At 41.8% G+C, this 14,860-nt stretch overlaps 1 protein-coding gene across 6 annotated transcripts in view; it reads right to left on the bottom strand.

Annotated features, from left to right (window-relative positions):
- The window catches only part of Grm7 (glutamate metabotropic receptor 7), a 597,974-nt gene that overhangs the window by 224,707 nt on the left and 358,407 nt on the right, over nt 1-14,860 (bottom strand). For all 6 annotated transcript variants that reach the window (XR_011371182.1, XR_011371183.1, XR_011371184.1 and 3 more), the window contains exon 5: nt 7,867-8,007. Coding sequence is in view for 3 of the 6 variants with exons in the window: in XM_070019004.1 (XP_069875105.1) it covers nt 7,867-8,007 (141 nt within the window). In the remaining 3 variants the exon portion in view is untranslated. The remainder of the gene's footprint in view (nt 1-7,866; nt 8,008-14,860) is intronic.

The raw sequence follows: 14,860 nt of genomic DNA, 5'->3' as shown, positions 1-14,860 counted from the left end.
CAAAAGTTGCTGGGTGAGCCGGGTGCTGATAGCTCATGCCAGTAATTCTAGCTACTTAGGAGGCTGAGATCTGAGGATGGATGTTCAAAGCCAGCCTGAGTAGACAAATCAGAGTCAACCTTATTTCTAATTTAAAAGGTTAGAAGTAATGGTGTGGCTCAAGGTGTAGAGTGCTAATTTTGAAGAAAAACAATCTGAGCAAAAATGAAAGATTCTGAGATCAAGCTGCAGTGTTTTCACACACACACACACACACACACACACACACACACACACACACAGAATAAAAAAATTAGGATGTGTGTGCACATCTTATACAAAAGACTCAGAAAGACATGAATATATCTAGGTTTGTCCATTTCCCCAGTCTCTCTATAAAGACACTCCACAGTGGAAGAAGAGCAAGGAATGGCAAGGAGAATGTATGTAAGATAAATGCAAGCTTCTGGAAAGATCCTCCCCTAATATAGCCACAGGAGGGTCCTATAAGTCAGAACAACCAAAATGCAACATGAAGAACCACTAAAGCTGGGACCAAGAATCCATGCTGTAGGAGCAATCCTGTCTCCACTAGCAATGGCAAGAATAGACAACACGTTCCTGGAGCTGGATGTGTGGGCAGTTTGAGACCACGAACAGATTCTAGTGATCAGAAGAAAGAACCTGAACTTTCAAAAGATCTTGGGAACCAGGTGGCTTTTGAGGACCAGGGACTGTAGAGAAGACAGTGCACTTTCTGTGAAACACTGGACCAGAGATTAGAAAAACAAAAGGAGATTATAGGACAGGATGCAAGTTCAGTGCTTTTTACACTGATTTGGGTGATTGAAATTTTTAACTGCAACCATACATAGTGGGAGGAGAGGCCGTGCAAATCATTGCTTTTGGGATCAGGCGTTTGTCTAATCATCTGTGCCATCTTCTCCCAGACCCATCCAGTGAATAATTGACAATTGACATGGGGGAGTTAATATGACCTCCTCAAAATGAGGTTAGTTATCTTTTGTTCTGAAATTCCTACATGTCATGACTGATATTAATACAAGAAAATCAACTTTTCAGATTAAGTGAATGAATAAACAAAATCATAGTTCCAGCATGATATTTAATATTGTTCATGAAAGCTAATTTTTGACTGCTTAGCACCTATGGGAACCTATAGTTGAGAAACATAATCACCTGCTGGAGACGTAGATTATTACTCAATTCCACATGTTTCGGTGGGATTTAAAGAGGCTTTCCAAGATCAAAGAGGATCTCTGATGTGACATTCAGATCATTTTAATGTTGAGAATCTTATGTTAATTGCTACCTCATCTACTAAAATCATATTAGCAAATTCATCTAACTAGCTCCTGTGAAAATCCTTCACCAAATTCACAAGGTTATAGACCTTGGCATTTCTGTGATGACTCAGAGACATTCAATTCTCTTTAATGTTTATATTCTAATCAAGGAGTCATTAACACAAATTCTTGATAATTTGACATGTTTCCATGTCCCACAAAAATAGAAACTAGCCATTTAGAAGTAGATAAGAGATCACTGAAGACTGATGACAGGAGAGAAATGTCAGTCAGGATTCTTGTACTGGGAGATGAGTCAGAGAATCAAAAATTTAACAAAGAACCCTCTTAAAACACAATCCTGTAATACATACTTAAGAGAGATTAAATTGTAACCAATCTGCATGATATTTATCTAAGAATGAATAGATGTGTAGAAGTACATTTTACATCAGTTCACATTGAAATGGCTTGAAGGAGTTTTGCAGCACTAAAAAATCAGATGTTATTTATCTACAACCTTCTGATACAGATTCTGTAATCATGTTATATAAATTAGATGGCACAATACAATATCTATATGCCAATTAAAGATCAATTCACAACAAATGATAAAATAACAGGGAAAGGGAATTAGTATCATCATAAGTCCTTTGTACACACACAGACACACATATAAATATATAGTCTCAAAACACTTGCCTTTCTTGAGTCTAACTTTTTTGTCTTAAAAGTCTGTTTAACAGGTTATATAGATAGGTAGTATTTCAGTTTTCTAACCCAAGAATAAGAGTTGAGACTATGCACCAATAACAATAACAGGCTTTCTAAACCAGTTAAACTGGTAGTTTTGAGAAGTGAGGTGCAAAGAATAACCCAGTTTAAGGATTCTGACCTTTGACAAAGTAGACATTCAAATGTGTGCTATTAGGCCAGCCATAGTAATACATCCCCTAATCTCGGCTATCCAGGTTGCAGAAGTGAGAGGACTGAATAGCAAGGGTGAGGAAGAGCACAGAAATCTATCTGAGAAATAACTACAGAAGTTACCTGAAGTCAATCCCAAGTAACACACACACACCACACACACAACAATATGTTCTACCTTATCTCTTTCCAAAAAGAACACTGGTTCTCCAGGGACTCACATAAAAAGTGAATTTGCTTCTAGTGTGACTCAAAAACAGATGCAATGAAATACAACGGGCAGACCGGTGTCACCAGTTTATTTATCCACTGTCACCATAAGAGGGAAACAAATCCCTGAAAGCCCAATTGTTCCTTATAGGATAATAGATTTGCAAGTCCCGAATCCCTTCTTCCTGAAGAGGAAGTAACTGGCGGGTCGGTGCTCACAGACAGTGATGTAAAGTTCATTAGACAGACGTTCTGTGAAAACCACCAGACACAGTGCGATCATTTGTGCGGCCGCCACAGGCAAACACAGGCAGATTCCCAGAACTTCCCTCTGAGTGCAGAGATCGCACTTGGGAGTGGAGACCAGGGGCCTGCTGCTGAGACTAACCAGGAGACAGCTCACTGGGGGAAACGGACAGCAGGTGGGGTGTGAGTAGTCAAGCAAGCCCAGGGCCCCCACCCTGCTTAGGACACACCGTGTATCCGAGGGCCCTAGGCCCCTGGGCCTTGAATTCCCATGCAGGGCATCAGACCACAGGATGCCCCGCTGCTTGCTTTCTGGAACCTCGATGTATCAAGGAATAAGGTGTGCACCAGTGAAGATCTCTTGTCCCTGTGCTGTGCTTTGTTTTCCCATTGAAGTTTCATGTCTACCTGATCATCCTCTCGCCAGCCCGCCATGTAGGAGTCTCAGGAATCCTCCCACGGTGACACTGGCTACAGAACGGCTGCCCAGTGTGGCCCCCGCTGAGCCATGGCTGGGTGCTGACGTCTCGGATTTGTCCTCTGAGGTATCTAATTTAATACCCATCACAGCCCTGGGCGTGGGATTTCCTCATCTTGGAAGGAATGGCTTTGGTGAGGGGTGATGGTGTTTTCCAACCTTTCATAGATCCGGCCATGAATGTCTTCGTGGGAAACCCTGGCTTCCCTCATTCCCAGACCTGCGGGTTCTCAACTACATCACCACAGTGATTTTCCTGACCAAAGATAGCCTCAATTTCTCCTCATTTTCCTTCACCTTAGTATCACTATAGCTTTCATTCTCAGTGAGATCAGACTCAGAACTGGCCTCTGGTGACAGCTGTTTTCTGTGATTCTCAAGGGGGAACAGGGTCCACAGCTAGCCTATGAGTAGGGGCTGGGATATAAGTATAACTTGAACCCCAATTACATCTAATATCCCTACCTCAGGGAGATACTGTATGGTGAAAGGCTTTAGAGTTTACCTCATCCGATGCACAGTAGGTACTATCTATAGGAGAACCTAGTCCTACTGTGGAGGAGCCCAGTGCCACTAGTATTTTGTCAGGTGGAGTTTGTATTTTGTGCTAAGCTTAGACTAATAAGCTTGCTCTACTGGACATCTATTTGCAAGGTAGCAGCCTAAAGATACCATGGGTATGACCAGCCTACATCCAAGCTCTGTCTCCATTAAAGAAAATAAGATCACTGCCAGAGGAGTTGTGAGAAAGGGATCTAAGGCTCCAGGTTGAGAAACTCAGACTGGGCTATCAGGGAATATCCTTTATATTAAATAAGGTGGTCACATCACTTGCCTCAAGAATAGGTTTTGTGAGCAGGGATCACTGATAAGAATGAAGATGACATGACAGCTCAGGTGATTTTTTTTATATAAGAATGCCTGCCCCTCTGGCCCCAAGCAAGATGATAAAGCATGTAGAGCTGGTTTGATCCATCTTCGGGGTTTTCCAACAGTGATTCTTCTCATGACCTTTTCCTTTCATGAGAATATAGAACTTCCCATTTCACCGTGACCCCAGGACCTTGCTCTTTCCCATGGTACGAAGCTCATCCCTTGCATTCAAAATGTGTCAAATGATTACTTTTCTGTTGGCCTTCTTGGAGCTAGCGCATAACAGCAACTAGATCCTTTGGCTAGAGAAATTCTAGAATTAAAAAAAAAAATCAATGCTATTTTCATTATAATTTATGTTTATATCCCAGGAGTGAATTATCCCAAGATCCGCTTATTCTTGAGCAGTGAAGCCCAGATACAGATATATAGGAAGATTATTTTCTGTAGCTCTCAGCAACAAATGTCCAGGGTCTCTAAAATCAATCCACAGTGCTAAACTATTCATCCAGCCCCTCCAGCTGGTTGCTTTTTTCCTCCTGTACCCATTCACTTAATGTTTAAAAAATAAGGTCACCAGAGCAGCTTTCCCTACCTCCCACCCCCCCCAAATCCATCAGTGCTCCTTTGCCCTGTCCATTCATCTCCCAGATGAAGACGGGCTTCCTCGCTCTCCTTGTAGGGACTCATCTCCACAATGGGAGGTCACTTCCGTCCATCATTTCTCTTTCCCACCTTACCCCTCTCAGCTTGAGTTCTCCCTCCCAATGTTTCACTTGCAGACAGAGATGTCAAGAACAAGATCTTTCCGTGCAATCGTTTGCTCGTTGAGTTGGATGTGGAAAAGAGAAAAGGAAAAGGAAGACAGACAAACACCTGGCCAGCCTCTTCTCCCTAATCAACAACTGGAGGCGTAGCACCGGTGGAGCCACGCAGTGGAGTTTGCCTCCCATCTCACCCTCGTGGAATGGGAAGGGGAGGACAGACGGGAGGACAAGAGGGCAACTAGATTATCGAGGGTTACGGGTGATGTAGCAAATGTCATCAGAGATCAAAGGAAGGAGAAGGAATACGTCCACCTCCATTTCTGTAGATGGGTGGTGAGGAGGATGATCAGACCGGTCTTCATAAACTCAAATTCTCCATGATCATAGCACTGGAATGTGGCTGTAGCTATGCACACGACAACACACAAACTTAGAAGGCCTTAGCCCTAGGCAGAAGTACCCTGAATGCTCACCAGGAAATCCGCTCCACCTACATCCGGACTCTGCAGACCCCATCCATGTCCAAGAGAATCTGAGAACTGTCATAACTCAGCAGGAATCTTCTCTACACTTGAGTGTCCCCTGTCTCACAGACAAATTAGCCACATGTCAAACTAATTTTTCAAGTTTCCACTCGAGAGCTCGGTGTCACCCAGGTCTCGTCAATACTGAATTAGTTTTATTCCTTTTCTCACAATCGTGGGAAGAAATGTATTTCTGAAAAGACCTCTCTGTTCTCGGACATGGTTTTGAGAATGTGGTTTTCTGGTTAGCTCTTAGGCCAGCTGCATGCATCTCCGATTGATTCTGCATTACTGGTGGCAGTCACGAATCTATTCTTTACTCTGCTACTTAACAGAAAAAGAAAAGAAGACCCCACTGAAGCAGACTTGTCTTCTTTGCAGCACGAAGTGGCACACATTGTACACATCCCACCTGACTGATTGCCAGCATAAACCAACTCTGGGACTCTGTCCAACACGAGTCCATTTCCACTGCCTTTTGAACTCAAGGTATCAAGTTTTCATGGCTGGTGCTCTACCACTTGAGCCATGCCACCAGCCCAGCATTTTGCTGATTCATGTGGAAATGGAGTTTCAAAGACTTTACTGCCCAGGCTGGCCTTAAGCCACAATCCTCTAGACTTCAGCCTCCTCTAGTAGGATTATAATAGGTATAATCTGCTAGCACCCAGAAACAAGTGCTCCTTTCATAATCATATTGCAGATTTTATAAAGATTTTATACCTTAAAAAGTTTTATGCCTTAAGGTTACCAGTATAAATGGTTGACAATTACTGGAGTAAGATGCTATTTAAGATGTAATGAGATGATACAGTATATCATATCATCATTATAATCATTTTTCCACGGACATTCAGTACTCAAAACCAAGGCCAAACATCAGGTGCATCTCAACACATCTGACTCTGTATATTGTTCTATGTTAGACTCAGCTCACATTCTTCCCTTACTCTGTATATTTCAACCACATATTTTTGTTTATCATATCTGCAGAGCTTCGACAATTATTCTTGCTATTTTCTTGGCTATGTGATTGTATTGAAAACTCCCCAAACCTAAGGTGGGCACTGAGAAACTAGCTAAAATCCTAGGATCTCAGTTCAAAACCAGCTTGGGTAGAAAAGTCCTTAAGACTTCATCTCTGCTGGAGGCTGGTGGCTCACATCTATAATCCTTGCTACTCAGCGGGCTGAAAGCTGAGGACTGCAGTGTGAAGCCAGCCCAGGCAGCAAAGTCCAATTAACCACCACCACCAAGCTAGAAGTAGAACTGTAGCCAAAATGGTACAGGGTTTGCTTTGAGCAGAAAAAGATAGGGGATAGTACACAGGCCTTGAGTTCAAGCCCCAGTCCTGGCACACAAACACACACACACACACACACACACACTTACACACACACACACACACACACTTACACACACACACACACACACACACACACACCCCTCTGTCTCCAATTAATTAGTAAAAAGCTTGTCTAGAAGCCTGATTCAAGTAGTAGAGCATCAGCTGTGAGTGACCGAAGCTGACCTAGAGTTCAGGGCCCGAGTACCAGCACAAAAAACAAAGTAAAACAGCAAAAACTTCCAAGTTCACTTTTCTACTTGTCACAGAAGCTTTCTATTTTAACCTAAGCATCATTCCATCAAATGTGGCTTAAAAAAAAATAAAAAATAAAGCCTAATCCTCACATGCTAGGAAAGTGCTTGGCCTCTGAACTTCCTTCCCAGTGTCAAGTAAATCACTGGAGGAAGTTTATACCCTCAATAGGAGTCGATTTTTTAAGTGATACAACCTCATACATTCTGAACATGCATTTCAGTTTATAATTATGCATTTATCTCAGAGATCATTGAAGTCATATCAAACTCCTGCCCCACAGACTTGACTCCATGTGGAAGCCTTCCTTACCCGGCATTGCTTCCCATGATGCCACCAAGTCTAGTGCGGTGCTCAGCAGAAAGGAGGCAGTTTAATAAATATTTATGAATGAATAAATGAATTGCTGTGTGATGTTTCCCGCTGGCTACTTGTATACCCACATTTTTTATTCAGGAGAAAAAAAAATCATACGAGACTTTACATGAGGAGCAGGAAGTGAGTCTAGGCTGATTTTTAAATAACAGGTAAGTCAACTTCCACACTGTGGAAATCATTTGGAATTCTCATCATTATAAACTCAAGCACTTTGGTTCCTTAATCAAATAGGCTGTGTGTGGGGACAGCTAAATCTAATCCTGCTATGGAATTTCTCAGAGACTTCCCACTATCACATGAACTAATATTTATCAAGGAGACCATTCAAAGGCACCTGACCCTTCCCAACTTCAAAGAGCCAAAGAAAATGTCAATTACTGATAGACGGACAGGCAGAACAGAATACAATCCTGTCTGCACTTCCCTGCAAGTTTTATGTTCCATTTTCTGAAAATCTAGTAAAATTCAATTTACTTCCTCAATTTGTCTCCAACCACGCTTCCTTCTCTCAGCTATGCAGACATTTTGATTCTGGCCATGTAACATCACCAGAGAAGGACATGAGGAATGAAATTACCTGTGCATTTGCGATCTGTGTCTTCTTTTTTGGATCCGCTAATCGTCAATTTACAGTTGAAGTTTTCTTCCCAGTATTCTGCAAACCACACGTTTCTTCTATTGTTCTCCAGGGTACGGGATGTAAAGTACGCATCAAACCCTAAACAAAGGTAAATACAAGGTCAGTGTACATGCCTGCACAGAAATAAATACAGGGATGACTTTTCCTTGTTTTAGTAGACTAGATATTCTTTTGTGTCGATTGAAAATAAAGAAGACAAAAAAATTAGTGTAAGGCTAACCTATAGATAAATCCTTACTTCAATACATCTAATAGTTGTGTGGCCTTCAAATAACACATTCACAATGGAATCTGTATGAGAAGTCTTAGGAAAGACACAAGGATCTCAGTTGTTTTGCATTTCTACTGAGCTAAAAACACCATCATCAGTATCAGCATGGAGATAACAGACCATTTCAGTACTTACTACAGACCAATTCTGTTCATCTCAACAATGGACTCAATAGTAGGTGCTACTATTAGCCCCATTTTGCAGATGAGAAAACAAAAGCTTAGGAAAATAGACTAACAGGTCCAAGATCAATCATTTGGCCATAATATACACTCATGGCTCTTCCAGCTACTGATCTGTGATTAGCTTTTTCGTTTTTTAATGCCATCCTCTAAAACCACGAATTTTTCAGATCAAATGCAAATAAAAACATTTTTCTTAGCCTATGGATACAATAAGCCCAACATAAAGTTCAATGTTATTCAGAAAGAATTTCCAAATAAGTAGAAAGCCAGGAGGCCAGGTCCCAAAGAATTCTCCTGTCCCCTCTTCAGAATGAGGCAAGGAGAAACACTGCGATGGGACTGGGGTGTCCTCTGAGACTCAAGGAACAAAACAAGATCAGATTCAGCATCACACGAGCCAGGTTTGAATCTCAGCTCTGCCGATCTCAGTGGGACGCAGGAAAATGAGCCAGTGCACACTTAACCCTTCTGATCTTCCTTGGATGTCTGTAAAAATGAAGATGACAGTACCCTCTTCTACCCTGCCCACAGCGCCGACTGTGAAGGCAGGCAGACTCTACAAATCAAGAACCAGTAGAAGGAGATGGGCTTACTTTTGTACACCCATGCAATTCACTTTTCCTAATCTTTTTACCAAAAAAACTGCAACCTTGGCTAGAATGATAAACAACACACTTCTCATACAGCCTTTCTCCTTAAGTGCCACACGAACCCTAGGAAGCAGTCACTGATTACATCCATGCTTTAGTGTGAAAATGAAGACTTGGAGAAGAACGTGGACCAGATATGCCTTGTCATAGACCCGGGCTATAAAGCAATCTTATATTTTAGTGGGTATCACAGTGTTTTAGGCAGCTGATAAGTGACATGGAGACCAGGCCTCATGTCCAGATGAGGCTCAGATTAGACTCCTGTGATCTCTGGGAGATTTCGAGAACCACTGAATGCTCAAACTACTGCTATGGGCTCCACCTAACAACTACTTCCTCTTTTTCCCTCCCATCACATGACAAAGAGACAATGAGGGTCAAGCACATGGAAGGGAAACAGGGCCGCGGTCAGGTGCTGTAAGAGGTGACAGTTTCAAGATTCAAAGAGGTAGCTGCACAGGTCAAATTAATAGTATTCCTAATTGACACTTGTTGACTTGATTTTGCTTAGCTGAGTTAGGTTTCTTTGGGGATCTAATGATCTGGTTAGCTCTCTAAAAAAAATTTGTATTTTCTTCAAGTGGTTGTAGAAAGGAGTTACTATTCAACAAAGCAGTTCATGCATACAAGGCTGGTTATTTCTCTTAAACAGAGCTCAGGTAAAAGATAACATTGATTCTAGCAGGCTCTCTGCACTCATTTCCACTCATAAAGAAGGAAACTGGGCACTGGATTCTTTAGGATTTTAGCACATAATTTATTCTAAAGTGATCTGTGGATTTGGCAGCTCTTCTGGTCAAGCACTCCATCGCCTCCCTTTGCTAAGAGATAAGAATCCTTCCCTCTGCCTAAAGATGCTAAACCCTTGCCCTCAGCCTGTCCTTAGAATTTCTGTAGCCTGAAAGTTCTTCCATCTTTTAGGAATAGGCTACTCAACATACGATGTCAGTGACTAACCTAGAGTAGAGTCAGGAATGGAAGCAGAGATTTGAGTAACTCTAATAATGTTGTGTGTGTGTATGTGTGTGTGTGTGTGTGTGTGTGTGTGTGTGTGTGTGTGGGTGTGTGTGTGGGTGTGTCATAATGCCATAGTAAGATGGTAAAATAAGAATATTTCCTCCCCTAATCGCTATCAGAAGGAAAGCAAATCTGTCCAAGTAATGGTAACCCACACCTATCAGCACTTGGAAGTTTGAGGAGAATGATCAAGAGTTTGAGGCCACCTTGGGCTACCTACTGAGACTCTGTCTCAAAAAGAAGATGAGGAGAAGAAAGAGGAAGAAGAGGAGGAGGAAGAGGAGGAAGAGGAGGAAGAGGAGGAGGAGGAGGAAGAGGAGGAAGAGGAAGAAGAGGAGGAGGAGGAGGAGGAGGAGGAGGAACATGTGGTCTGGACACAGATCTTATTAACATTCATTTAATTTCTAGAGCTTGAAAAATGCAACCCAAGGTACTAAGATCAGGGTTTGGGACCAAAGGAACCCAGATAAGATTTTGGTTCAAAGGAAATGGAATCAAGAGTTGTACTTCAGGAGAAAGATCATTCATTTTTGCGGAACAGATGGAATTCTTGGTAAGAAAATATTCCTTTGCTTGGACAGAATGAGTCTCAGTGCAGAAATGAATCTCTGGGCTGGTCTGAAGGCCATGTCCCATTGGGAACACGTTGAACAGCACCGCTACAATCTCAGAAGTAAGTCTGAGCAAGACCAATGCAGGACAATGACCAAGGCTTCAGCTAGCATTACAGATAACGTTTTTCACATTCTTTTCTCTCCAAAACAGGGTGCAGCCCTCAAACACCCGCCCTGAAATTTGTGGTTGAGACAACAAAGCTCAAATCAATAGAGACATAATTCATCCCAGGTGGTGTGTTTGGGAGGTAACCTTTCCAGCCAGGAGGGGAGGCAGTAGATCTTACCAGTTTGTGATGTGAAAGGAAAGCTATCAGAATGTCAAGAGGAGGTCAGAGCACCAGCTGCCTGCCCTGCCTGGGCTGGAGGGGGCTGACAGATACTAATGGGGCTTCGCATGGTGCCCAAACACAACCAAGTAGCCTTGGTCACTGCATTGCCAGCATCTGTCAACCTTGCCAAGGAGCAGGGAGGAACACTGTATAGGGGGAGCTCTTAATTCTCCCTGCTCTGCTTCCAGCTCAGGAAAGATGTGTCAATGGTTGAAAATACAACGTTCATCATAGGTGATAAAAAATACCAGTGGATTGGCTGAATGAAGCAAATTAAAGAAGGAACAGACACATGAGAAGGGTAGAAGGGGGAGGGGATACTAGGGCAGGGACCCAGGTTTGATCTCCAATACTACAAAGTTTTGTCCCTCTAAAGCCAGACGCGTTGCTTTCAAAGTTTATGAGAAAATACAATATGCAATCACTTATCATGTCCCAGTGTATTTTATTTTACATTCCAGTGTGTTTACTTGGAGATTCCAAGGCACAGCGTTGTTGCTGTTCTTGTTTTCTTTTCCTTTTGCCTTGCTTGTTCCTTTATCTATCTTTGGGAGGATAAAGGGGAGGGGCACAGAAATGGTAGGACAAAGGGTGAAGAAATGCAGCAGTGATACTTACCAGACACTGTGTTGAACGTGAGCTATACAACTTGGGGGTGGGAAGGAGGGAAACACTCGGAGAGAGCAAGGGAAAGGGTGACATTCAAAAAGAAATGTACATTTGAACTGACTTATATCAGTGTAATCTCTCTGTACCACACCTTTACAACAACAATAAGCATGCAAAACAAATAAATAAATGACCTGAAATATGCACTAAAGAGAACTGCAGAGGGAAAGAGTATCATAAGGGTTGGAGTACACTGCACAAGAAAGAAGAGGAAGTTAACAACCCTGAGTTTATTATTAGAAGCCATTGTAAATTATCTACAATTAGAAAACAATAGTCCTGAAACAGGTAAAAATGAGACAAGAGACTAGTGGAACATAAAAGCAATTCTAATCACAGGCATGGGAATTTAATGTATGGTAGAATAAAGGTAGCAACTTAAATCTCTAGGAGAAAGAGGTCTCTTTAATCATCATCTATATCCAGTAGCTGACTTATATTGGGAGAATGATCCATTGGGGGGTCACAGAGATTTCACATTATTTTTGCGCATGCGTGTGTGTGTGTGTGTGTGTGTGTGTGTGTGTGTGTTTGTGTGTGTGTGTCTGTGTGCCTGCGCATGCGCACATGCATGCATGCACACCAGTCCTGGGGCTTGAACTCGGGGCCAGGGCACTGTCCCTGACCTTCATTTGGCTAAAGCTTACACTCTATCACTTCAGCCACAGCTCTACTTCCAGAGCTTTTTTAGTATTTAGTAGTTATTTAGATATAAGAGTCTCATAGATTTTCCTGCCTGGGCTGGCTTCCAACTGTGATCCTCAGCTCTCAGCCTCCTGAGTAACTAGAATTACAGGCATGAGCCATGGGTGCCGTGTTTTAACATCATGTCTTACAAAAAAATATTCAGAAGCTCCAATGGATTTAACTGTAACAGGTGAATTTGTGGATTCCTCTCTTGAAAAGATGAGTTTTACAGGGATTTAGGAAACAGTCCTCACACTCTCCATTGAGCTGCTATCTGGAGCATTATCAGGTGTCCACATGGGGGTAAAGGCAATGAGTTATTTTTGTGCCAATCTCTGGTGACTCTGAGACCTGGAGATCACAGGCTCTACCTGTCCCATCCCAGTGCTCTTCTGTGGAGTCCTTGCAAACACTGAAGTTCAACGTCAACTGAAGTTGAAGATAGCAAAATCGTTACAGATCTAGTAGGACCAATCTAGGCCCTCCCATGCGCTCCCCGATCCTCCTGGCTCTATCTACTGGTGAGCGTGGTGGAAACCAGCCATGATTTTTGAGAAAAGAAAGAAGAGTTATTGCAGTACAAATTATCCCACACAGAACCAACAATCCCATGGGAAGTATTTTTCTAGATGAGGTAGAAGGAGTAATGTCTGCAATATCATTCCAGAAAATGGCTCTACAGGGCTGTTGGCTATTCTATAATGCCAGCATGCCTTCCATTTGTTATTCCTTTAAACTACTTTGGAAAAAAAGAAAGCATTTATGTAAACTGAATACACTTATATGGGAATAAATATGGATATAAACAGTAAATACTGAACTGAAGTTAGTGGCTAGAAGCAGACACAGATGCTAAAAGTCTAAGGTCTAATCGCTAGCACTGTTAAGTTACTTGTTAGATGACCTTGAGCAAATATTCTGCATGTAATTATTTTTTAGAAAGATCATATCCAAGTTGGGATGATAGCATTTTCTCTGCGGCATTTCTGTGAAGCTAATATATGCTGCAGAATTTAAACTAATACTGGCAAAATAAGGGCACAAATATTAGGTGACTTCAAGGGCCAGGGTAGAAAGAGGCAGAGAGAGGGGATGGGATGGAAAGGTAGGAAGAGAATAAGAAGGGAGAAGGGGAGGTGGAGAGAGAGGGAGAGACAGACAGAGACAGAGAGACAGAGAGATAGAGACAGAGACAGAGACAGAGATTGGATGAGTATGAATATATATTCAATAAATCTTTGAGTTTTAACACTAGAGGATAGTCATGAAAGGTCCCAGTTTGAAGTCACTTATTTTGAAGTTAGATGGACCAGAGTTTGAACACTAGCACTTCTAAAGGGCAGCTTCTAAAAACTACATTCATGTGAATGATGCCAATGCGAAGCCAATCATTGTTTTCTGATCATTTTGTGAAGCTATACATTTTTTATTCTTGTGTACATTTCAGGAAAAGGATTAATTGGGAACTCTTGTTTCCTCATGTATTTAATGACAACAGTGATTCTTCCCTTCCTTAAATAGTAAGGTTACATCTTTACATCTTATAAAACTTTAAACTTGTTGGCATCAGCAGTTTTCCCATTACTTGCAGACACTACAACGACTCTTGGCCCCTGAGATTCTGTCATCATTTCCTTTACTCTGTGCAGCTACATGCATTGTTAGGGACAGCCCAGGGTGATAAAAAATTAGGATGGGCATTGATAGCTCATGTCTATAATGCTAGCTACTCAGGAGGCTGAGATCTGAGAATTGTAGTTGAAAGCCAGGCCAGGCAGAGAAATCCCAGAGACTCTAATTTCCAAGTAAGGTGTCAACAGCTGGAAATGGAGCTGTGGTTCAAGAGCTAGAATGCCAGCCTTGAGCAAAACAGCCAAGTCCTATGAGTTCAAGTCCCATGCTGGCAGAAAAACAAATAAATAAAATAAAATAAACATAAAATAAAATTATCCCTAAGGTGGATACTTTAAGAGGTTAGATGACGATTTACCATACTAAGATAAGAAACCAACCCAGATGCCCCTCAGCAGATGAACAGATCAAGAAAATGTGGTATATATACAAAATGGAATTCTATGCCTCCATCAGAAAGAATGACATTGCCCCATTTGTTAGGAAATGGAAAGACTTGGAAAAAATTATATTAAGTGAAGTAAGCCAGGCCCAAAGAAAAATAGGTCCCATGGTTTCCCTTATTTGCAATAACTAGTATATGTCTGGGACAAGCAGAAAAATTCAAAAGCTATGTATATATGTCCATATAAGATGATGTTAATGAATGGATCAAGAAAATGTGGTATATATACACAATGGAATTCTCTGCCTCCATCAGAAAGAATGACATTGCCCCATTTATTAGGAAATAGAAAGGCTTGGAAAAAATTATATTAAGTGAAGTAAGCCAGGCCCAAAGAAACATAGGTCCCATGGTTTCCCTTATTTGCAATATCTAGTATATGTCTGAGTCAAGCAGAAAAGGTCAGATAAGGTGATGTTAGGGAAATGA

Source organism: Dipodomys merriami, unplaced genomic scaffold (assembly GCF_024711535.1).
Source record: "Dipodomys merriami isolate MVZ:Mamm:240054 unplaced genomic scaffold, mDipMer1.0.p SCAF_13, whole genome shotgun sequence".
In the NCBI taxonomy this organism is placed as follows: Eukaryota; Metazoa; Chordata; class Mammalia; order Rodentia; family Heteromyidae; genus Dipodomys; species Dipodomys merriami.
The sequence above is the reverse complement of the archived record's forward strand: the minus strand, read 5'-3'. Positions and strand labels throughout refer to the sequence as shown.